Below are 24,932 nucleotides of genomic sequence, written 5' to 3'. Positions count from 1 at the left end.
TTTGGCAGTGTGCTGGACACCTGACTGATTCAGGTCAGGTCAGGGTTACGACTCATTTGTGGCACAAAAATGAGAAGCTAGTTTTGAAGTGGGACTGGTTTGTCGGGTTGAAGCGAACATACTGTATGTTCGCACATCTACATCTACTGTATGCGTTGCTCATTTCACCTCGGAGGACTTCGATGGCTTAATATACCCAGTGGAATGCAGCACACAGAATGATACTGTCACATCTGCTCCTGCTACACACCCTAGTGGACATCCGGTGTCTCCTTGACCTGCAGCCTTTCCCCCAGTTCTCTCCCTCTCCCTCTTCTTCTCTCTCTGTGTGTGATTGTGTGGTTGGAGACAGGTGTGCTGGACTCAGAGCAGTTCCCCACCAGCTGCAACCCGTTCCATAATCAAGACCTCTACAAATACTCAGTCCTGCCACTTCCACTCTGCCAGATCGTAGTCTCTGTTCAGTCGGTCATGCGTCTAGCTATTTGTTGTGATTTAAGATCCTGTATCCTGCTGTGCCTATTTCCTTGCCTGACACTGTTTCTCTTCTCACTGCAGTTTTGCCGCTCTAACTCTGGTTCCTGTCTCCTGTTCCACATCTCGTTACCCTGTTCTGGATTCAACTCATCACTTCCTTGGATTCCCCTCCAGACCTGTTTACCCTGTCCCAACCCAGCTCACTCCAACCTCAGCCTCCATAACTGGTTTCCTACAACTCATCCAAGCTTCGCTGGATCTGCACTTAATCTCTAAGCATTAAGGAAAGAAATTCAACAGATTAACCTTTACCAAGGCACACTTGTTAATTGAAATTCCAGGTGACTACCTCATGAAGCTGGTTGAGAGAATGCCAAGAGCGTGCAAAGCTGTCATCAACGCAAAGGGTGGCTACTTTGAAGAATTGCAAATATAAAATATATTTTCATTTATTTAAATAGTTTGTTTACTACATGATTCCATATGTTGTATTTCATAGTTTTGATGCCTTCAGTATTATTCTACAAATCAAAGTTTATTTGTCACGTGTGCCGATTACAACAGGTGAAATGCTTACTTATGGGCTCTAACCAATAGTGCGAAAAAAAGGTGTGTGTGTAAGGAAATAAAACAGTAAAAAGACATTTGAAAATAACAGTAGCAAGGCAATATACAGGCACCGGTTGGTCAGGCTTATTGAGGTAGTATGTACCTGTATGGTTGAAGTGACTATGCATATATGATGATCAGAGAGTAGCAGTAGTGTAAAAAGAGGGGTTGGTAGAGAGAACAGTCTATGACTATGACAATTTTTAGGGCCTTCCTCTGACAATGTAGACAATAGTCAAAAACCCTTGAATGAGTCCAAACGTTTAACTGGTATTGTACATACACAAGTCCTAATTGTTTCAGACCACGGGGTCTTGGTCAAAAAATATTTTGCGAAACACTCACCCTTAAGTCATTTGCTATTTGCTTCTGCATTTGCTTCTGAATGGATCTTGCAGTAAATGTTCACACTAAACGGTTAAGTTACAGGTTACTAGTCCACAACCAGCTGTCAAAACAAGTTGCTTCATGAGCCACTAGTGAGGAGATAGCAACCTTTCTCCATTACCCAGAGAGGAGACAGCACCACTGAAACCACAATGCTGTCTGGTGCCCATGCATGATGACATTTCAAATAAACCAACTCAATCCCTTTTGTATTATTGTCCGTATGAAGTCTGTATGCTCAACAATATAACAGCCTACAGTCCTATTGAGGTCCAGTGAAACATATAGCCAACTATAGGGTTTAGAGGCAGGTGGAGGTGCAGTATATCCACTTCTGCCTAGTCACAGTAATTAGTAATTACCTGTCTGTTGTGGGTTGTTGTTTACACAAGATGGTGAAATGAATCCTGGGAGGTTCATTTAAAAACTCATTATTTGGGGATTATGGTCAAACACATCCTGTACAATATCGAGGATAATATTGTAATGTAGACAGTTTGAGGGGGGGGGGGGGGGGGGGGGGGGGTGTTCTCATGGAAGACTGCAGTGACCACATGTTCCAGAGCAGAGCCTTTATAAGGGTTATTCCTGGTGAGGCTTTGGCTTGAGAGGAAAGTAGAATGCAAGTGGTGATCACTGAGCATCTAAAGGTTGGTTTTCAGTCCTTCTAACAGTTTCATTAGAGGAAACTCGTCTTAACTGACTCTACAGTATGTGCTTTGTGACAGGAGGACGTGCAGGGATGAGACCCATGGACCACAGTGTGCTGAAATGTTGTCTCTTCTCCCTATTCTTGCTAACAGGTAAGATATTGGGCTCCATTTTACTCTTCTTAAAACAGGCGCGAATTATGCTAGAATAATGTAATCTTTGTTCCTATTAGCAGATATGAAGTAAAGAGTGTAAAACATTTTTATTATATGCGATTGCAAACTGCATTTTTATTTCTTGTCACAAACAGATGATATTATTAAAGTCATGAAAAAGAAACATGTCCAATGAAAAATCAAATAAAAATAACCCAGCTAGCACATTTGGTTCCTTGGAAGTTGCGGGAACGTATGTTTTTGTTTTTTACATTGGTTGTGGGAACGCAGCCATATGTTTCCTGACTGGTAAAACTGAACGTTTTTTAAACATTCTGAGAGCAGAAGTGAAAATGTTATCTGTTCTGAGAACATTTATTTTTAGGTTGATACCAGTTTACTCTGGTTCCTTGAACATTTTCCTGGGAGTTATTTTTTAAATTATAATATCGAATGTATTTGATTAAATATGCAGACAGATAGTTTACATTTGAATGCCTCTGACAGCCAACTTTCTAGCTCCGTCCATAACTTTTGGACTTTATAGCATTCCCAGAAAGCATGGATTATTGAGTCATTGTTAGTTTTACACTTAAGACATGACTGAATTTGTGTAATTTTTCTCTTGTGTAATAAATTCTATACTTTAGTTTATACTGGATTAAGCATACATTTTCATTAACTGTAATTTCGTTAATTAAGCTCCAACATTCCCTCTATCTTGTGCCAACATCAGTTATTTTTAAGCCTTGGTTCCAATAGTTTATATATATATTTTAAGAGATTGCCAGTTGGATATGCTCTATCCAAGGTTTTGTATATCATATGAACATCATTTTTTAAACTCATATAGATTTCCTCAGGGTTGCTCTGATGTCCAAAAGATTTCAAATCTACATTTCGTGATATGTAACTTTTAAGTTGCAGGTATTTGAAAATATCTACATTGGTCAGTCCAAAATTGCGTTTTAATTCTGTCATGGAAATAAACATGTTTCCTGTTACCAAGTCATTTTATCAAATCATTTTATGGTTTCCATTCCTTTAGATTTTCATATGGACCAATTTATCGGAGAATTCTGAAAAGCTATTCAATGATTGTTCCATAGGGTTGTATTTTTAGGGAGTAATGTTGCGTCTTGTAAAATACGTTTAATTCTCTTCTATATCGTTATATTGTTCTGAACTATGACGTTGTTAATGTCCTTAGCTTTATCCATTGAAAATAGACAAAAACAAAAATAAATTATTCTTGGGATGAGGATGCACATCTTTTTTACTCACATAACAGACCCCATTTCAAAGGTAACAAGCACTCATTAAGATCAGGTGTGGCCAATTAGTGGGCGCGACCAACACACCTGAACACACTTTACAAGGTAGAGGACAGAGTTGTTGATGCTGAGAACAAAATCTATATGTTTTTACATAACAATCTTCAAACATTCTCATTACAACAATTTTCTTGTGTTTTTTTATAGAAAGTAAAAAAAAAAAATTGTATTACTTTCTCAGAACGTTCCAAATCCAAGCAACTATCCTGCACCATTCCCAGAAAAGTTGTGGGAAGGTTGTATGCAAAATAACCACAGGACAATCAAGCACTTACCAAGCTCTTAAAACATGTTGTTCTCAGAACGTAACTGATAATGGACTAGTGATAAGAGTATCAGGTTTAGATACAGTGCAATATACAGAGAGCATGATCACTTTTCACAGTGAGTCACTACTTTGAAGACATGCAACAATCTTATCCCATTTCATTTAGACTGTGTAAGTCATTTATTGTACTGTGTTGAACTACTGAAAAGCCTCTTTGGTTCCTAGAAAAGCGCTATATAAATCCAATATTATATTCTGAAATTAAATACCCGTCTCTGGTTCCACAGTGTCTGCATCAGGCACTCTATCCAACGCAGCCATTACTACTATCCAACCACTATCTAATACAGCCAGTGCATCCCAACCAGCCAACACAGCCACTTCATCCAGTGCAACCACACCATCCTGTTTGACCCGTCGATGTCTGGCCAGCATGCTGATTGCGAAAGAAGCTCTGAGTCAGCCACAGTCTCCACGGTGCATCTCAATTATCCGTGTGCCGTCAATAGTGTACGAAACTCTGTCTGTCGTAAGTCCCTTTCCTTTCCATTGAGTTTTCTACAATGTGATGAGTTTCAGAGATAACATATTGACATTTCTATCACTATGTGATGAATTATCCTCTTCCTAATAAGGACACAAAAAACCTCCGCTTCGAGAGTCGTCTGGAAGTCCCGCTGGTAAGTACACTCTTAGGAAAAAAAGAAAAAGGTGCTGTAACCTAAAATGGTTCTCCGGCTGTCTTCATAGGAGAACCTTTTGAAGAACCCTATTTGATTCCAGGTAGAACCATTTTGGGTTCAATGTAGAATCCTTTCCAAAAAAGAGTTTTCCTATGAGGACAGCTGAAGAGGGTTTGACCTGGAACCAAAAAGAGTTTTCCTATGAGGACAGCTGAAGATCCCTTTTGGAACCCCTTATTCTAAGAGTGTGAGGCACAAAACATTCAGGGAGACATTCAAGTAAATGTGCCATTTTGTAATACCACTCATTATGATTATACACTACAGTCTTGGGAAGACCCTGATTTATCATGGAACACATCAGTCTATCATCATGATATGGTGGTCCTGCCTGTCAGCAAAATCTGGACTCCTGAACTCCATGTGACTAATGGGTGAGTCCACTTACAACACAATACAATAACTTATATTATGTTTCATTATAATTTTTTATTTAGATTTTATAAGTCAATTTATGTGTAATCTTCTAAATAGCGAGTGAAACATGGACAGAATTAGAGACAGTACTAATATGTTTTAATGTGGCCAAATGTTTAGGTGTGACAGTTTTAGTAGATCAATCCTCAGTTGTCTGTCCTCAACCTCTCATGTCTAAAGAGTGCAAACAACGATGAAGCACAGCAACAAGGACTTGCTGGTGCACAGCAACGGGACTATAGAGCACATGGTCATCATGAACACTGTGGTGGGCTGTGAAGTCAATCTGTACAACTACCCCTTCGCTTCAGATTTCTGTGCCATCGCCCTGAATGTGTGGGCAATTAGTGGTAAGTGCATCATTTCAAACCTAATTTTGTCTGCTAAATGGCTCTTGCACACCATTATTTACCAAAGCTCTTACTAACCAAAAACAACAAACCAAAAAAATAGTTGTCTGTATAGCCTAATGCAATTTAGTATATAATGCATTTTAGTTTGTCATCTTTGGAATTTTCTATGCATCCTGACTGTCTAGCATTTCATTTGGTGCTTGTTAGTGGGCTGGACACAGTGGGGCCATACTTAAGAACGTTAAAAAAAAATGTTAAAGTTTAAGCATCAGACAATTAAAATTGTTGATGTAGTTGCATGTGATCAAAGGCTGTATGTTAACTGTTCCCATGACAACCTGGCAGATTTATCCACATGCTAACCTCATCAGATGGCAATGATTATTTCCTGTAACAAATTCCGCATCCGCCTATCAAAGACCTTAAACTTTTTTTGTTGTCCCCTAAAGATTCCATCTTTAACTAAAGTTATCTCCCAAATTAAATAAGTTCATTCATAAGTTAATAACAAATCATAATTATATTAACAACATAACAAATGCAAGCTCTAATTCGTTGTATAGCCTAGTTCAAGGCGGTGGCGTGAAATAGACAAATGTGTGGGTAAATGGTAAGCTTTCGCCTAGCCTCAAAGCGGAAGTTCTGGATTTTACAACTTGATGTTAGATGGTTCCTCACCCTAAAAGTAGTATGGGCAAGGAGAAACTGTAATCCATGGTTCGGTTTTCTCTGAACAGCCACTACAAACTTTAGCCACCGCTAACAAAAAGTCTATGCGAGTGAAAGGGGAAATCATGCAATTGTCAATGTCAATTTTACTAAATCATTTTTTTTATTTGTGGTAGTTTTTCCATCCCCTCCTGAGAACCAAGCTAAAACCGAACAAAGAGCCTAAAATCAAGGAATGAACGAAAGCAAATATGTTGTGGACCGTTACACCCCTAATGCCTATTGATATAAAACATTTTTTTTGTTATAAACTATGGTATGAGCTTTGAGTGAGAGAACTGGTATCAAATATCTGCTTTTCCAGGATGTGGCATGTTCCTGGACTTTGGGAAAGTGAGCACAACTAGTGCAAACCGTGGGGACTGGCTAACCGAGGAGGTGGAACTCAATGCTAAAGGAGGCAGAGATGATCGCAACTATCTATGGGTTAGTGAGTGTTCCTGGTGATTTCAGTAGTTTATGTGATATGTAAACTATCTTTATCTATGGGTTAGTGAGTGCTCCTGGTGATTTCAGTAGTTTATGTGATATGTAAACTATCTTTATCTATGGGTTAGTGAGTGCTCCTGGTGATTTCAGTAGTTTATGTGACATGTAGAGTAAAGTATCTTTATCTATGGGTTAGTGAGTGTTCCTGGTGATTTCAGTAGTTTATGTGACATGTAGAGTAAAGTATCTTTATCTATGGGTTAGTGAGTGCTCCTGGTGATTTCAGTAGTTTATGTGACATGTAGAGTAAAGTATCTTTATCTATGGGTTAGTGAGTGTTCCTGGTGATTTCAGTAGTTTATGTGATATGTAAACTATCTTTATCTATGGGTTAGTGAGTGCTCCTGGTGATTTCAGTAGTTTATGTGATATGTAAACTATCTTTATCTATGGGTTAGTGAGTGCTCCTGGTGATTTCAGTAGTTTATGTGATATGTAAACTATCTTTATCTATGGGTTAGTGAGTGTTCCTGGTGATTTCAGTAGTTTATGTGACATGTAGAGTAAAGTATCTTTATCTATGGGTTAGTGAGAGCTCCTGGTGATTTCAGTTGTATTTTATTTATGTGGGACATGTAAAGATACCTTACTCTTATTTTTATGGGCAAAGCTTAAACATTTACACTCAAAAGACAATACACTTATTCAAAACAAATTATTTCTGCCTGGCTTTTTATTTGATTTATTTAAACTTTATTTAACTAGGTAAGTCAGTTTAGAACAAATTCTTATTTACAATGACGGCCTACCAAAAGGCAAAAGGCCTCCTGCGGAGACGGGGCCTGGGATAAAATAAATAAATAATATATATATATTAGGTCAAAAACACAACACTACATATAGAGAGACCTAAGACAAAAACATAGCAAGCCAGCAACACATGACAACACAGCATGGTAGCAACACAACATGACAACAACATGGTAGCAACACAGCATGGTAGCAACACAACATGACAACAACATGGTAGCAACACATGACAACACAGCATGGTAGCAACACAACATCATGGTAGCAACACAACATGGTATCAACACAACATGACAACAACATGGTAGCAACGCATGACAACACAGCATGGTAGCAGCACAAAACATGGTACAAACATTATTGGGCACAGACAACAGCACAAAGGGCAAGAAGGTACAGACAACAATACATCATGCAAAGCAGCCACAACTGTCAGTAAGAGTGTCCATGATTGAGTCTTTGAATGAAGAGATTGAGATAAAACTGTCCAGTTTGAGTGATTGTTGCAGCTCGTTCCGGTCACTAGCTGCAGGGAACTGAAAAGACAAGCGACCCAGGGATGTGTGTGCTTTGGGGACCTTTAACAGAATGTGACTGGCAGAACAGGTGTTGTATGTGGAGGATGAGGGCTGCAGTAGATATCTCAGATAGGGGGGTGTGAGGCCTAAGAGGGTTTTTATAAATAAGCATCAACCAGTGGGTCTTGCCATGGGTATACAGAGATGACCAGTTTACAGAGGAGTATAGAGCACAGTGATGTGTCCTATAAGGCAAATCTGATGGCCGAATGGTAAAGAACATCTAGCCGCTCGAGAGAACCCTTACCTACCGATCTATAAATGATGTCTCTGTAATCTAGCATGGGTAGGATGGTCATCTGAATCAGGGTTAGTTTGGCAGCTGGGGTGAAAGAGTGATTACGGTAGAAGAAACCAAGTCTAGATTTAACTTTAGCCTGCAGCTTTGATATGTGCTGAGAGAAGGACAGTGTACCGTCTAGCCATACTCCCAAATGCTTGTATGAGGTGACTACCTCAAGCCTTAACCCCTCAGAGGTAGTAAACCCACCTGTGGGGAGAGGGGCATTCTTCTTACCAAACCACATGACCTTTGTTTTGAAGGTATTCAGAACAAGGTTAAGGGTAGAGAAAGCTTGCTGGACACTAAGAAAGCTTTGTTGTAGAGCATTTAACACAAACTCCTGGAAGGTGCCAGCTGACTATAAGACTATTATCTGCATATAAATGGATGAGAGAGCTTCCTACTGCCTGAGCTATGTTGATGCAAATTGCAAAAGAGTGTGGGGCCTAGGATTGAGACTTGGGGTACTCCCTTGGTGACAGGCAGTAGCTGAGACAGCAGATTTTCTGACTTTAAACACTGCACTCTGAGGTAGTTAGCAAACCAGGCCAAAGACACCCCAGAGACACCAATACTCCTTAGCCGGCTTATCTGTCTGTCTTCACAGGTATTGCTGAAAATGCGGTCCGAAAACCCGTTTCTGTCCCTGGTCCTGCCCAGTATACTAATCATCTTGGCTGATGTGGGCAGCTTCGCCCTGCCGCTGGGAGAGAGCAAGCGCATCCCCTTCAAGGTTAAACTGGTTCTCAGCTTTATCATGTTCCTCAACATCCTCAAGGACCTTCTGCCTGGAGGAGGCCAGTGCAGCCCCATCATCCGTGAGTATCCTGTGTGTAATGCATCAGAATGAAACAGCATTTTGTTATAAACGGTGTGTGTATGTATCGGAGTTAGAGCGACTGCGCCAAAAAAGCTAAACATTCCTTTTGTAAACGGCCAATCAGAAACATTTATTCTATTGTAAAAATTGACTACAAAGTGTAAAAAGGGACATTTTTGTCATAAAATCAGCCTCTTCCAAAACTGAATTTGGTACCTAAGTGTGTCACAGCGTAAATTAAGGTTGGGTTTGGATTCCAATCATGTCATCAATTCATGTCCCCTTTTGCCCAGGTTGTTTGTGGAAGAGTGGGCAAGTTTGTTTTGCATGTTTTGCATGAAATCAGTCAATTGAAATAAATTCATTAGGCCCTAATCTATGGAATTTACATGACTGGGAATACAGATATGCATCTGTTGGTCACAGATACTTGGATCAGAAAACCAGTCAGTATCTGGTGTGACCACTATTTGCCTCATGCAGTGCGACACTCCTTCACATAGAGATGACCAGGCTGTTGCTTGTGGCCTGTGGAATTTTGTCCCACTCCTCTTCAATGGTTGTGCAAAGTTGCTGGATATTGGCGGGAACTGGAACATGCTGTTGGAACACACGTTGATCCAGAGCATCCCAAACATGCTCAATGGGTGCCATGTCTGGTGAGTTTGCAGGCCATGGAAGAACTGGGAAATGTTCAGCTTCCAGGAATTGAGTACAGATTCTTGCGACATGGGGCCGTGCATTATCATTCTGAAACATGGTGATGGCGGATGAATGGCACGACAATGGGCCTCAGGATCTCGTCACGGTAACTCTGATTTCAAATTACCATCGATAAAATGCAATTGTGTTTGTTGTCTGTAGCTTATGACTGCCCATACCATAACCCCACCTCCACTATGGGACACTCTGTTCACAACGTTTCAAACCGCTCACCCACACAACGCCAAACACGCTGTCTGCCATCTGCCTGGTACAGCTGAAACCAGGATTAATCCATGAAGAGCACACTTCTCCAGTGTGCCAGTGGCCATCGAAGGTATAGGATTTTCCCTATGAAGTCTGTTACGACGCCCATCAGGTTAAGACCCTGGTAAAGACAACGAGCAGGCAGATGCGCTTCCCTGAGACTGGTTCTGACAGCTTGTGCAGAAATTCTTCGGTTGTGCAAACCCACAGTTTCATCAGCTGTCCGGGTGGCTCGTCTCAGACCATTATGGGATCAGCCGTCTGACGATATGTGGCGATATGCTGATATCTACAGTATCTAATGACGTTATCTCAAGTTCATAAACGCACTGCCAGGCATGCACAGTACAACCTGTGATGTTCTATACTGAACAAAAATATAAAACGCAACATGTAAAGTGTTGGTCCCATGTTTCATGAGCTGAAATAAAAGATCCCAGAAACGTTCCATATGCACAAAAGCTTATTTCTCTCAAATTTTATGCACACATTTGTTTACATCCCTGTTAGTGAGCATTTCTCCTTTGCCAAGATAATCCATCCACCTGACAGGTGTGGCATATAAAGAAGCTGATTAAACAACATAATTCCACAGGTGCACCTTGTGATGGGGGACAATAAAAGGCCACTCTAAAATGTGCAGTTTTGTCACAAAACACAATGTGTTGTAGGACCGCTGAGCTGACTGAAGACCGCGGGCATTCAACTCACAGTAGTTGATATCGTTTCCACGGTAACATGTATTTACATCACATGATGAAGCTTTGAAACTATGTTGCAAGGTACATTCGCAGCAAGGTTATGTAGAACGAGTATCACATGAAACATTCCAGACACTGGTTCTTGCCATCTTGGCTTACTTTTGATTTGACAGAGAACTATGTGCTAACCTAAGGTTAGACAGGCTAGCCTAAGGTTAGACAGGCTAGCCTAAGGTTAGACAGGCTAGCCAGCTCCCCCCAGTTTGGCAAAACATGTGGTCAATAAGAGTTTCTATTCGCCACCTCTTTTCTACTTTAGCCTTCACACAGAACTGACATAGATGATCATCTTGAGATGGCGAGTCACTCAGGTGGGGTGAAACCACAACCCAAAGACAACTTTTGTTTGGCTTCAATCACGACCGCTAGCATTTCATAATGAGACAAATCTAAAACGAGGCCAAATCAGGAAGTTCAGCCGTCCTTTAAGAATGTGCAGAAAGCTCACTCCACAGCTAGCTTGAAATGTTGCCAAGGGAGCTATCAAATTTGATATTTTTCTATAGCTCAATTGTTTGGTACGGTTGTCAAGGTGGACGGCTGATGTGTGTTTGCGAGCAGTGATCCTGAACAGCAACAGTGATCCTAGTGATCCGTTGGGTGCAGAGTTTCACTATTTCCAGCTCGGTATGTTACAGGGACAGTAAAGAAAGATATACTGGTAGCAGCACACTGATGTCGGTTTCATGTATACAGGACCTCTCTGCCACCATATAACACTCACACATCTCTCTCGTTGTTCTCCATAGGAAAGCACTTCTGTTTCTGTTTGGTCATCCTGGTGTTGAGCACGTTGCAGTCTATGGTGCTCACACGCCTGGCTAAGTGTGGCACTCTCTGGCCCTGCAGCCTCTCCAAGTCCAAAGACTCACTGCTTAAAGACACAGACAATGAAGAGGGTAAACATTTTCATTCTTCTGTCATCTCAGTTATCCACAGAGCAAGATATATTTTTATCTGGTTGCCAAAGAAGACGTTACCAACCCTCCTTATTAGGGCTGCCAGAGTTAATCAGTTAACGTTATCATTTTAGTGCACAATATTTTATTTATTTACTATTAATCGCATTGTGTGAAAGTGTTGAATACACTGAAAACATCAAATACATAATCTATACCGCAAAAATGTACAATACCATGTAAAAATAAGTGGACATTGAGATGAAATAATGTTACATTAGACAGAATCAAGATGTCAATATTCTTAATGTTTCTTTGTATTTAAAAATCCTAAAACTACAGCTCACTTTGGAATGTATTTCCCCCCCAGTTAATTGTTGACAGCCCTAGTCTTTGTCTTTACCCTAGTCTGTATGTCTTTACCCTAGTCTTTATGTCTTTACCCTAGTCTGTATGTCTTTACCCTAGTCTGTATGTCTTTACCCTAGTCTGTATGTCTTTACCCTAGTCTTTATGTCTTTACCCTAGTCTGTATGTCTTTACCCTAGTCTGTATGTCTTTATCCTAGTCTGTATGTCTTTACCCTAGTCTGTATGTCTTTACCCTAGTCTGTATGTCTTTACCCTAGTCTTTATGTCTTTACCCTAGTCTGTATGTCTTTATCCTAGTCTGTATGTCTTTACCCTAGTCTGTATGTCTTTATCCTAGTCTGTATGTCTTTATCCTAGTCTGTATGTCTTTACCCTAGTCTGTATGTCTTTACCCTAGTCTGTATGTCTTTACCCTAGTCTTTATGTCTTTACCCTAGTCTGTATGTCTTTACCCTAGTCTTTATTTTTTTATTTTACCTTTATTTAACTAGGCAAGTCAGTTAATTAAGAACAAATTCTTATTTACAATGACGGCCTAGGAACAGTGGGTTAACTGCCTGTTCGGGGGCAGAACAACAGATTTGTACCTTGTCAGCTCGGGGGTTTGAACTTGCAACCTTCCGGTTCCTAGTCCAACGCTCTAACCACTAGGCTACCCTAGTCTTTATGTCTTTACCCTTGTCTTTATGCAACCATTTATAACCTGACCATGATGTCATAATGACTTTATTGCAACCAGTCTACATTAAGGGGTACCCCATTTAAATATATGCTTATAGGGGGAATTTAAACCATTTACTTAAACCATTTACTGACAGTGTTACTGTTTGAGAGTTTTTTTTTTTGCCATCATTTCCAATTTGTGGTCAAATATGACACCTGTTGGCACTTTTAGGGGGCAAAATAAATTGGCCACTTTTAGGGTTAAAAAAATTTAATCATCACGATAAACAAGTCGAGGTATTTTGTTAATGCACAACCATTCTTACATTCTAGCTGCAGTTGACGTCTTACCCAGCATATTTCTCGCATGTCCACAAAAATAATAATGTTATGTTAATCATGTAATCCTTTTTTCCTCTCATTTACTTTGTCTAGAATCCAAGTCTGATATTAAAGTCTCAGAGGAAGAGAAGAATACAGCCCTCCAGAAGGTGGTGAAGTTTCTCAACAAAATGGCTGCACAAGACCAGAAAAATGCTATACACCATCGCTTTGCCAACAAAGTGGACTTGATCTGTTTCTGTATCTATCTCACCGTCCTCATTGTTTACTCATTCATCATTTTATTTTTCTCCTTTGGTTCTCAATGTGAGATCAACCATTTAGAATTCTGGCATTAAATTCTTTATTTGCGTTTAACAATGATATTTAAATAAATATCAAGTATGTGTGTATTCTTCAGTAGAGATTTAACAATATTTATTTCAATATGTTTGAGCTAAGAATGAAATTGATTAGGACTATGCATCCTACCTTTGAAACACCTCTGCATATCTATCCCTTTTCCATTCTTCCTGTGCCATCCAAATTCCTGCATAGCCTACTGGTCAACGTACTGTAGTCAAAAATAATGTGAACGATGATGGTCAGTGATGAAGATGCGTCTAGCAACTTGCTGGTGCCGAGGCCCAGCATGATGACTCAATCCCGATTTATGGTATTGTCTGAATGACAGACCATCTGGGGGCTATTACAGGGGTCAAACACCTTATCTGTGGCAATCTCGATGAAAACACATTCCCATGGATGTCCTGGGGGTCACTGACGCCAGGATAAGATGTAAAGACTGATGAAACTTGAATCGACTAAATTAATGTTACTGTGTGAATGAAATTGTCATGTTTGAATTGTTTCAAGAGTTCATAAAGGGCTATGTATTTTGGTAGGTTTTATAATAATATGCAATGAATTTTGATATGTTTTATAGTACTATGCTATGAACTTTGATATGTTTTATAATACTATGCTATGTATTCTATTCTATTCTATTCAACCTATCTCCTGATTCTGCCTCCTCAACCCTCCTCTCCTCCCTTTCTGCATCCCTTGATTCTCTATGTCCCCTATCCTCCAGGCCGGCTCGGTCCTCCCCTCCTGCTCCGTGGCTCGACGACTCATTGCGAGCTCACAGAACAGGGCTCCGGGCAGCCGAGCGGAAATGGAGGAAAACTCGCCTCCCTGCGGACCTGGCATCCTTTCACTCCCTCCTCTCTACATTTTCCTCTTCTGTCTCTGCTGCTAAAGCCACTTTCTACCACTCTAAAGTCCAAGCATCTGCCTCTAACCCTAGGAAGCTCTTTGCCACCTTCTCCTCCCTCCTGAATCCTCCTCCCCCTCCCCCTCCTCCCCTCTCTGCAGATGACTTCGTCAACCATTTTGAAAAGAAGGTCGACGACATCCGATCCTCGTTTGCTAAGTCAAACGGCACCGCTGGTTCTGCTCACACTGCCCTACCCTGTGCTCTGACCTCTTTCTCCCCTCTCTCTCCAGATGAAATCTCGCGTCTTGTGACGGCCGGCCGCCCAACAACCTGCCCGCTTGACCCTATTCCCTCCTCTCTTCTCCAGACCATTTCGGGAGACCTTCTCCTTACCTCACCTCGCTCATCAACTCATCCCTGACCGCTGGCTACGTCCCTTCTGTCTTCAAGAGAGCGAGTTGCACCCCTTCTGAAAAAACCTACACTCGATCCCTCCGATGTCAACAACTACAGACCAGTATCCCTTCTTTCTTTTCTCTCCAAAACTCTTGAACGTGCCGTCCTTGGCCAGCTCTCCCGCTATCTCTCTCAGAATGACCTTCTTGATCCAAATCAGTCAGGTTTCAAGACTAGTCATTCAACTGAGACTGCTCTTCTCTGTATCACGGAGGCCCTCCGCACTGCTAAAGCTAACTCTCTCTCCTCTGCTCTCATCCTTCTAGACCTATCGGCTGCCTTCGATACTGTGAACCATCAGATCCTCCTCTCCACCCTCTCCGAGTTGGGCATCTCCGGCGCGGCCCACGCTTGGATTGCGTCCTACCTGACAGGTCGCTCCCTACCAGGTGGCGTGGCGAGAATCTGTCTCCTCACCACGCGCTCTCACCACTGGCGTCCCCCAGGGCTCTGTTCTAGGCCCCTCTCCTATTCTCGCTATACACCAAGTCACTTGGCTCTGTCATAACCTCACATGGTCTCTCCTATCATTGCTATGCAGACGACACACAATTAATCTTCTCCTTTCCCCCTTCTGATGACCAGATGGCGAATCGCATCTCTGCATGTCTGGCAGACATATCAGTGTGGATGACGGATCACCACCTCAAGCTGAACCTCGGCAAGACGGAGCTGCTCTTCCTCCCGGGAAGGACTGCCCGTTCCATGATCTCGCCATCACGGTTGACAACTCCATTGTGTCCTCCTCTCAGAGCGCTAAGAACCTTGGCGTGATCCTGGACAACACCCTGTCGTTCTCAACTAACATCAAGGCGGTGGCCCGTTCTTGTAGGTTCATGCTCTACAACATCCGCAGAGTACGACCCTGCCTCACACAGGAAGCAGCGCAGGTCCTAATCCAGGCACTTGTCATCTCCCGTCTGGATTACTGCAACTCGCTGTTGGCTGGGCTCCCTGCCTGTGCCATTAAACCCCTACAACTCATCAGAACGCCGCAGCCCGTCTGGTGTTCAACCTTCCCAAGTTCTCTCACGTCACCCCGCTCCTCCGCTCTCTCCACTGGCTTCCAGTTGAAGCTCGCATCCGCTACAAGACCATGGTGCTTGCCTACGGAGCTGTGAGGGGAACGGCACCTCAGTACCTCCAGGCTCTGATCAGGCCCTACACCCAAACAAGGGCACTGCGTTCATCCACCTCTGGCCTGCTCGCCTCCCTACCACTGAGGAAGTACAGTTCCCGCGCAGCCCAGTCAAAACTGTTCGCTGCTCTGGCCCCCCAATGGTGGAACAAACTCCCTCACGACGCCAGGACAGCGGAGTCAATCACCACCTTCCGGAGACACCTGAAACCCCACCTCTTTCAGGAATACCTAGGATAGGATAAAGTAATCCTTCTCACCCCCTTAAAAGATTTAGATGCACTATTGTAAAGTGGCTGTTCCACTGGATGTCTTAAGGTGAACGCACCAATTTGTAAGTCGCTCTGGATAAGAGCGTCTGCTAAATGACTTAAATGTAAATGTAAATGTATTCTGATATGTTTTATAGTACTATGCAATGAATTTTGATATGTTTTATAGTACTATGCTATGAACTTTGATATGTTTTATAATACTATGCTATGTATTCTGATATGTTTTATAGTACTATGCAATGAATTTTGATATGTTTTATAGTACTATGCTATGAACTTTGATATGTTTTATAGTACTATGCAATGAATTTTGATATGTTTTATAGTACTATGCTATGAACTTTGATATGTTTTATAGTACTATGCTATGTATTCTGATATGTTTTATAGTACTATGCTATGAATTTTGATATGTTTTATAGTACTACGCTATGTATTCTGATATGTTTTATAATACTATGCTATGTATTTTTCTACGCTGTTAAGACTTAGGATATTTTGTATTCTCTTTATCGTGAAGATTACTGGTATGTACCATTTGCGAATTGTATTCTTATTGCGTAACTGTAATAAATCGGATTACTTTCAAAGAGATACAAACCGTAGTCCTCACATTTGAGTAATATTCCTTGAATTATCATTTGGTGGAATGTCTAATGGTAAATGGTATTCACAATATACATAGCATATATGCTCTCTCTCTAACTGTGCATCTCGGAGCTAAGGTTAACTCAATAATGTAATGCTAGTACATCGATTGCAAGATATTAGCTCCTTGTCCCTTAGCCTCTTATTGATTGCCTGATGGTAAACCTACACACATCTTATAGTATTCTGAGTGGTGACGCAAGGCTTGCAACCCTGGCAATACCCACTGGATACGATAATGGGCCCATAGTGTTCACATGATAATGGAGTCAGATGGTATATCATAGTAGGGTCATAGAACCCTACACTAATTCTGTCATCCTCAGACAAAATTAATTTTCACTATTCTACATTACCAGGTTGTTAGCTAGCTAGGTAACATGACTTAACAACCCACTGGGCAAAAACTGGTTGAATCAATGTTGTTTCCATGCATCATACCGTGTTTTAAGAAGTCTGTTACAGATGTGGTGAAGGCTTCAGGCATGATGCCTTTGGTTGATGCTCCAGTTGGAGATGCTGATACTGAATCATGCTTTCAGGGGAGGATGGGACTGACTGAGGATGACCCATGGTATGCTGTGGGTGAGGTAGTAGAATAAATATTACACCACCACAGTTCCTTGTTTTACATTTTTGTTTTATGTTAAGTTCTTTCCAGTATGTTTGTTCTCCCTGTTGTGAAGGTTTGGAGTCCCTGGGTGGCATGGTGCCCATCTGGTGCAGGATAGGAGTAGCTGAGAGGACCAGATGGTTTATAATAATGCTTTGCTCTGCTTTACTCTGTTTTCCATGACCAAAGTTTTATCCTATATCTTACATGTCAATAAACAATAACGTTTTATCCGTTTTTTGCTAAGTGACACCCTTATGGGTGTCAAAAGGGGGAAACAAAAGCATATATCACTTGTCAAATTTTTTTTTCTATTTTTTTTTCTGTAATAAAAAATAAATGTTTTATTAATAATAAACGTTTTATTATTTTCATGAAATGCTATTAACTTATTACTATGTTGGGACTGCTGAAATAAAGGATAATGAGTGACACCCTAGCGGGTGTCAAAAGGGGGACTTAAATTTAACACAATTTTCTTTTATTCTGTCTTTAAATGAGCTGTTGTTCTCTTTTGACATGAGGGTTTTAAGTTCCTAGGTGGCTGGTAGCCAATCTAGTACATAGTGGGATCGAATGGAGGACATGAAGGTATTTTAAACTTTGTAACTGTTATATGATTCATTGCTGAATTTTTGTTCACACCCTTGGGGGTGTGAAAAAGGGGGATTGTTGGATCCTGTATTTTACATTATATCCATTACCATACATATGATTGAATATTATCTGCTGTTGGCTTGTGTGGATGTATGTATGTGTTATGCAACATAGCTGACTTGAAACATTGTTAAAAGTTTCAAGGCCATGGGCCTTTCTCATGATGGAAAAGTAGCATGAAGACAGGAACTGTTCAATGAGTTGGGAGGGGGCACATTCAGAGCGTGTGGTTGCAGAACAAGCAGTCTTTTGTTAGATAACGGTATGGAGCATAAGCACATGGATGTTCTTCATAGCAACAGTTACATCTATCAACAGAAGCGCCAGAGGCGGGGACCCGCCTGAGCGCCTGCAATAGGCTGAGCAAGTTTAAACCATGCCCAGTCTCTACTGTGATAGGCCAACAGACTGGTTGGAACTGTCTATCACAGTATAAAGAATACTGTTTACATACATCTTGTCAGTTCCCTGTTCTGCCCTGCGTGGTATTACAGTGAGCCCGTATACGAAAGTTGCATTTCCCATTTATTACTTAGCTAATAAAAAATACATAGTATAAAATCGGTGACTCATTGTTATATTTTTCCTGATACCAGATTCGAATTTACGCAACTCTAACACTAGTCACTTTAATAATGGCATTTTAATAATGTTTACATATCTTGCATTACTCATCTCATACTGTATTCTATATTATCTATTGCATCTTAGCATCTGCCACTCTGACATTGCTCATCCATACATTTATATGTTCTTATTCCATTCCTTAGATTTGTTGTGGAATTGTTTGATATTACTTGTTAGATATTGTTTCACTGTCGGAACTAGAAGCACAAGCATTTCGCTACACTCAAAATAACATCTGCTAACCATGTGTATGTGACCAATACAATTTGATTTGCTGATCTAGGATGTAATCATTAGTCCAATAGTTGCAAACGAGAGTTTCTGTTGGACAGATTCAGATATGTTTATCCCCATTTCACTCCGTTTGCTTCCATTTAAGAAATGTTTTTCAACAGAATCGGCAGAATGGATGCAGTCCTGATCACACGTAACCCAGTTACATTTCATAGCAGCCAGATCATATAATTCCTTCTCGAATCTACCTGCTGTCCTACTCAACTTTTCCTTTGCTTGGTAACTAGGTAACATGGCATCCCTCTCTGTTTGAGCCAGGTGTTTGGATAGGCTAAACTAGCTAGCTGCATTCGCTAGCTAAGTGAATGTGAAAAAAATACTAAATATAACTAGGTTTCTCTCTCTCTCACTTGCTTCTCCATTTCTTAAGAAATGTATATGTTCAAAACTGTTCTCTTTCTCTCTCTTTGAGTCAACTACTCACCACATTTTATGCACCGCAGTGCTAGCTAGCTGTAGCTTATGCTTTCAGTACTAGATTCATTCTCTGATCCTTTGATTGGGTGGACATGTCAGTTCATGTTGCGAGAGCTCTGATAGGTTGGAGGAAGTCCTCTGGAAGTTGTTATAATTATTGTGTAAGTCTATGGAAGGGGTTTTTTGTACTGAAGCCAATGTAGCCAGAAGAAGACAGAACCTAGCTGTCCTCCGGCTACACCATGTTTTTTTTTTTATTTTAACATTTTATTTCACCTTTATTTAACCAGGTAGGCTAGTTGACAACAAGTTCTCATTTACAACTGCGACCTGGCCCAGATAAAGCACAGCAGTTCGACACATACAACAACACAGAGTTACACATGGAATAAACAAACATACAGTCAATAATACAGTAGAAAAATCTATGTACAGCATGGTGCTGCCCTATAGAGTGCTGTTGAACCTACTGTAGACCTCCATTGCAAAATAATGTATTTTAATGAATTATTCGGTGACGTGAATATATTTTGTATAGTTCTATCTAAAAATGATAACTTTTTATGTTTCACTATTTACATTTTTATGAAATTCACGGAGGATGGTCCTCCCCTTACTCCTCTGAGGAGCCTCCACTGATGTATAGCCAACTGCTATGGTAACATTGCATGCCATCTATCATACATTAGGAGTTAGCATGGCAGCATACACAGATCTGGGCCCAGGCTAGCACATTTCTACGACATGCACCACCAGCTTGGTATGTACAGCAGCCACTTCCAGCAGCCACTTCCAGCAGCATCATGAACCAGTTCAACTGTTTCTCTGCCAGTCAATGTTCACCTGTCTGTCCTGTGTGTGTGTGTGTGTCTCATACTCTTCCTCCTCGTCTTCACCAAGTAGCTTCTCATCAAAAGCATCTTCCTCCAAGAAGTCCATGACCTCTCGGTCCTCCTTATCCTGCAGGTCTTCCTCAGAGATGACCCTTTAGCACGTAAGATGATGAATCTAAGGGAATTGTGAAGACACAAGATATCAACCTGTTTGTAAGGTGACAAAGTTACATTTTATAATTCTAATGTTTTCTCTCTAACATTTGAGAAAACAGTTAACATAATTGTATATCTGAAACTCCATAAGTGAAATAATATGATCATGTTTGCCTGTAGCAAAGACAAACCAGCTTGACCTCCAGCCTGAGCTTCCATAAGGCTTATGATCTATCATAAAGGTTATACATTCATTCTTGCATTTAACAGCCAGAAGGTTTACTATTTTGGAATCATATCACAGATAAACATTGTTAGAGTCGCGTCAATTTGAATCTGGTATCAGGATAAATATGACAATGAGTCACCGTTTGTATACTACAGTGCCTTGCGAAAGTATTCGGCCCCCTTGAACTTTGCGACCTTTTTGCCACATTTCAGGCTTCAAACATAAAGATATAAAACTGTATTTTTTGTGAAGAATCAACAACAAGTGGGACACAATCATGAAGTGGAACGACATTTATTGGATATTTCAAACTTTTTAACAAATCAAAAACTGAAAAATTGGGCGTGCAAAATTATTCAGCCCCTTTACTTTCAGTGCAGCAAACTCTCTCCAGAAGTTCAGTGAGGATCTCTGAATGATCCAATGTTGACCTAAATGACTAATGATGATAAATACAATCCACCTGTGTGTAATCAAGTCTCCGTATAAATGCACCTGCACTGTGATAGTCTCAGAGGTCCGTTAAAAGCGCAGAGAGCATCATGAAGAACAAGGAACACACCAGGCAGGTCCGAGATACTGTTGTGAAGAAGTTTAAAGCCGGATTTGGATACAAAAAGATTTCCCAAGCTTTAAACATCCCAAGGAGCACTGTGCAAGCGATAATATTGAAATGGAAGGAGTATCAGACCACTGCAAATCTACCAAGAACTGGCCGTCCTTCTAAACTTTCAGCTCATACAAGGAGAATCCACGTGTGTACCTAGCCTGTTTTGCAATGCAGTCTGGTGAGAAGTGTGCTGTGCATATGCAAATGTTCTGAACTTCAGACTGAACTTCTCTTGACAATTATTATGAAAACCAAATCGAAGCCGTAGTGATTGCTTGAATGGAAGACCGTGCAAAGACACTGCACAATCTCTTGCTTATGAGCGGGGACCAGCACCAGAACTAGGAAGATATGTAAATAAACAATGAACATTCTTGTTCATTGGTCCATTATCATCAGATTGCCTTGTGACCTTATGCTTTGGGCCCAAAAACTTCCCACCTGAGCCAGATGAAATTCCAAGCATTTTTATAAAAACATCTTACACAAAAAGGGCATTATCATATTTTCGTGAATTTCAGAGTGTTATTTCGACCTCATCGTGTGGAAATAGCATGAAAAAAAGGGAAATAACGTTTTTAACTACACTGGGCCTTTAAACCTAATAATCTATAGGGTTTAATGACAGGTGGCAGTATATCCGCTTCTGATCAGTCAAAGGTAGTAATTACATGTCTGTTGTGGTTGTTGTTTACACAGGATGGTGAAATGAATCCTGGGAGGTTAATTTAAAAACTCATTATTTGGGGATTATGGACAAGCACACACTGTACAATATCAAGAATCATAATAACATGTAGACAGTTTGTGGGGGTGTGTATGTTCTCATGGAAGACTGCCGTGACCACATGTTCCAGAGCAGCCTTTATAAGGGTCATCCCAGGTGAGGCTTTGGCTTGAGAGGAAAGGAGAAGGCAAGTGGTGATCACTAAGCATCTAAAGGTTGGTTTTCAGTCCTTCTTCTAACAGTTTCATTGGAGGAAACTCGTCATTTCTAGTAAGACTGCGCACCAATGTCTAACTGACTATGTGCTTTGTGACAGGAGGACGTGCAGGGATGAGACCCATGGACCACAGCGTGCTGAAATGTTGTCTCTTCTCTCTACTCTTGCTAACAGGTAAGACATTGGGCTCTATTTTACTCTTCTCAAAACAACAGAAATTGCACCAGAAGAATGTCATCTTTATTGTTCCTATTAGCATTCGTAAAGTATTCAGACCCCTTGACTTTTTCCACATTTTGTTACGTTACAGCCTTATTCTAAAATGGATTAAATAGTTTTTTTCTCTCATCAATCTAGACACAATACCCCATAACAGGTTTTAAGAAATGTTTGCCCCCCTCCCCCAAAAAAAACAAGAAATATCACATTTACATAAGTATTCAGACCCTTTACTCAGTACTTTGTTGAAGCACCTTTGGCAGCGATTACAGCCTGGAGTCTTCTTGGGTATGTCGCTACAGGCTTGGAACACCTGTATTTGGGGAGTTTCTCCCATTCTTCTCTGCAGATCCTCTCAAGCTCTGTCAGGTTGGATGGGGAGCATCGCTGCACAGCTATTTTCAGGTCTCTTCAGATATGTTCAATTGGGTTCATGTCCCGGCTCTGGCTGGGCCCCTCAAGGACATTCCGAGACTTGTCCTGAAGATACTCCTGCGTTGTCTTGGCTGTGTGCTTAGGGTCGTTGTCCTGTTGGAAGGTGAACCTTCACCCAAGCAGTCTAAGGTCCTGAAAGCTCTGGAGCAAGTTTTAATCAAGGATCTCTGTGTACTTTGATTCGTTAATCTTTCCCACAATCCTGACTAGTCTCCCAGTCCATGCCGCTGGAAAACATCCCCACAGCATGATGCTGCCACCACCATACTTCACCGTAGGAATGGTGCTAGGTTTCCTCCAGACGCGACAATTGGCATTCAGGCCAAAGAGCTCAATCTTGGTTTCATCAGACAGGGGAATCTTGTTTCTCATGGTCTGAGAGCCCTTTAGGTGCCTTTTGGCAAACTCCAAGCGGGCGTTTTACTGAGGAGTGGCTTCAATCTGCCACTCCACCTGCAGAGATGGTTGTCCTTCTGGAAGGTTCTCTCATCTTCACAGAGGAACTCTGGAGTTCTGTCAGAGTGACCATCGGGATCTTGGTCACCTCCCCGACCAAGGCCCTTCTCCCCCAACCCATTGTTCCTAGGCCGTCATTGAAAATAAGAATTTGTTCTTAACTGACTTGCCTAGTAAAATAAATATAGATGTGCCTTTCCAAATCATGTCCAATCAATTTAATTTACCCCAGGTGGACTCCAATCAAGTTGTAGAAACATCTCAAGGATGATCAATGGAAAGAGGATGCACCTGAGCACAATTTCGAGTCTCATAGCGAAGCGCCTGAATACTTATGTAAATAAGGTTAGGTTTTTTATGATTTATAAATTTGCAAACATTTCTAAAGACCTGTTTTCACTTTGTCATTATGGTGCATTGTGTGTAGATTGATGAGGATTTTATTTTATTTGATCCATTTGAGAACATAACAAAATGTGGAATGAGGGAAAGGGTCTGAATACTTTCCAAATGCACTTTATGTACAAAGGTATGTGAACACCTCTTCAAATTAGTGTATTCCAGCTATTTCAGCCACACCTGTTGCTGACAGGTGTATAAAATCAAGCACACAGCCATGCAATCTCCATAGACAGACATTGTCAGTAGAATGCCCTTACTGATGAGCTCAGTGCCTTTCAATGTGGCTCCGGTCAACTGTAAGTGCTGTTATTGTAAAGTGGAAACAGCTAGGAGCAACAACGGCTCAGCCGCGAAGTGTTAGGCCACACAAGCACACAGAACGAGACCACCTAGCGCTGAAGCGTGTCGTGTCTAAAAATGGTCTGTCCTCGGTTGCAACACCAATCTGCCTCTGGAAGCAACATCAGCACAAAAACTGTTTGTCGCGAGCTTCATGAAATGTCCACATACTTTTAGTCATGTAGTGTATTGGGGCGATAATGGACTAGCGATAGAGTATCAGGTCACTTTTGACAGATATTGAGTCACTACTATGAAGACATGCAACAACCTTATATCATTTAATTTAGATTAAGTTGGTAATTTCTTGCACTGTGTTGTTGAACTATTGGAAAGCATCATTGGTTCCTAGAAAAGCACTTTATAAATCCAATGTATTATTCTGAAATGAAATACCTGTCTCTGGTTCCACAGTGTCTGCAGCAGACCCTCCATCCAATGCAGCCATTTTAGCTAGTGAAATGACTCCAGGCAATGCATCCAACACAGCCAGTGCAAACCAACCATTCAACACAGCCAGTACAAACCAACCATTCAACACAGCCAGTACAAACCAACCATTCAACACAGCCAGTACAAACCAACCATCCAACACAGCCAGTACAAACCAACCATCCAACACAGCCAGTACAAACCAACCATCCAACACAGCCAGTACAAACCAACCATCCAACACAGCCAGTACAAACCAACCATTCAACACAGCCAGTACAAACCAACCATCCAACACAGCCAGTACAAACCAACCATCCAACACAGCCAGTACAAACCAACCATCCAACACAGCCAGTACAAACCAACCATCCAACACAGCCAGTACAAACCAACCATCCAACACAGCCACTTCATCCAGTGCAACGACACCCTCCTGTACAACACGTCGATGTCTGGCCAGCATGCTGATTGCGAAAGAAGCTCTGAGTCAGCCACAGTCTCCA

The 24,932-nt window shown here is 41.2% G+C and overlaps 1 protein-coding gene across 1 annotated transcript; it reads left to right on the top strand.

Moving 5' to 3' along the window:
* Window positions 1–4,314: 4,314 nt before the first annotated feature.
* LOC115116326 (5-hydroxytryptamine receptor 3A-like) lies at window positions 4,315–13,855 on the top strand. Its single transcript, XM_065015717.1, has 8 exons — window positions 4,315–4,410; window positions 4,517–4,561; window positions 4,892–4,998; window positions 5,222–5,391; window positions 6,428–6,549; window positions 8,831–9,041; window positions 11,523–11,672; window positions 13,142–13,855. The coding sequence occupies exons 1-8, from the start codon at window positions 4,315–4,317 to the stop codon at window positions 13,384–13,386; spliced, it is 1,146 nt and encodes a 381-aa protein (XP_064871789.1). The 3' UTR covers window positions 13,387–13,855.
* Window positions 13,856–24,932: the final 11,077 nt, after the last annotated feature.

This window comes from Oncorhynchus nerka, unplaced genomic scaffold (assembly GCF_034236695.1).
Source record: "Oncorhynchus nerka isolate Pitt River unplaced genomic scaffold, Oner_Uvic_2.0 unplaced_scaffold_1316, whole genome shotgun sequence".
NCBI lineage: Eukaryota > Metazoa > Chordata > Actinopteri > Salmoniformes > Salmonidae > Oncorhynchus > Oncorhynchus nerka.
The sequence above is the reverse complement of the archived record's forward strand: the minus strand, read 5'-3'. Positions and strand labels throughout refer to the sequence as shown.

What these genes read in the sequence shown, in the direction of transcription:
- LOC115116326 (XM_065015717.1), top strand. Translation starts at nt 4,315, where the DNA reads ATGCTGATTGCGAAAGAAGCTCTGAGTCAGCCACAGTCTCCACGGTGC. An exon ending in TGTACGAAACTCTGTCTGTC is followed by an intron (nt 4,411 to 4,516) that starts GTAAGTCCCTTT and finishes CTTCCTAATAAG; the next exon opens with GACACAAAAAACCTCCGCTT. An exon ending in GTCGTCTGGAAGTCCCGCTG is followed by an intron (nt 4,562 to 4,891) that starts GTAAGTACACTC and finishes TATACACTACAG; the next exon opens with TCTTGGGAAGACCCTGATTT.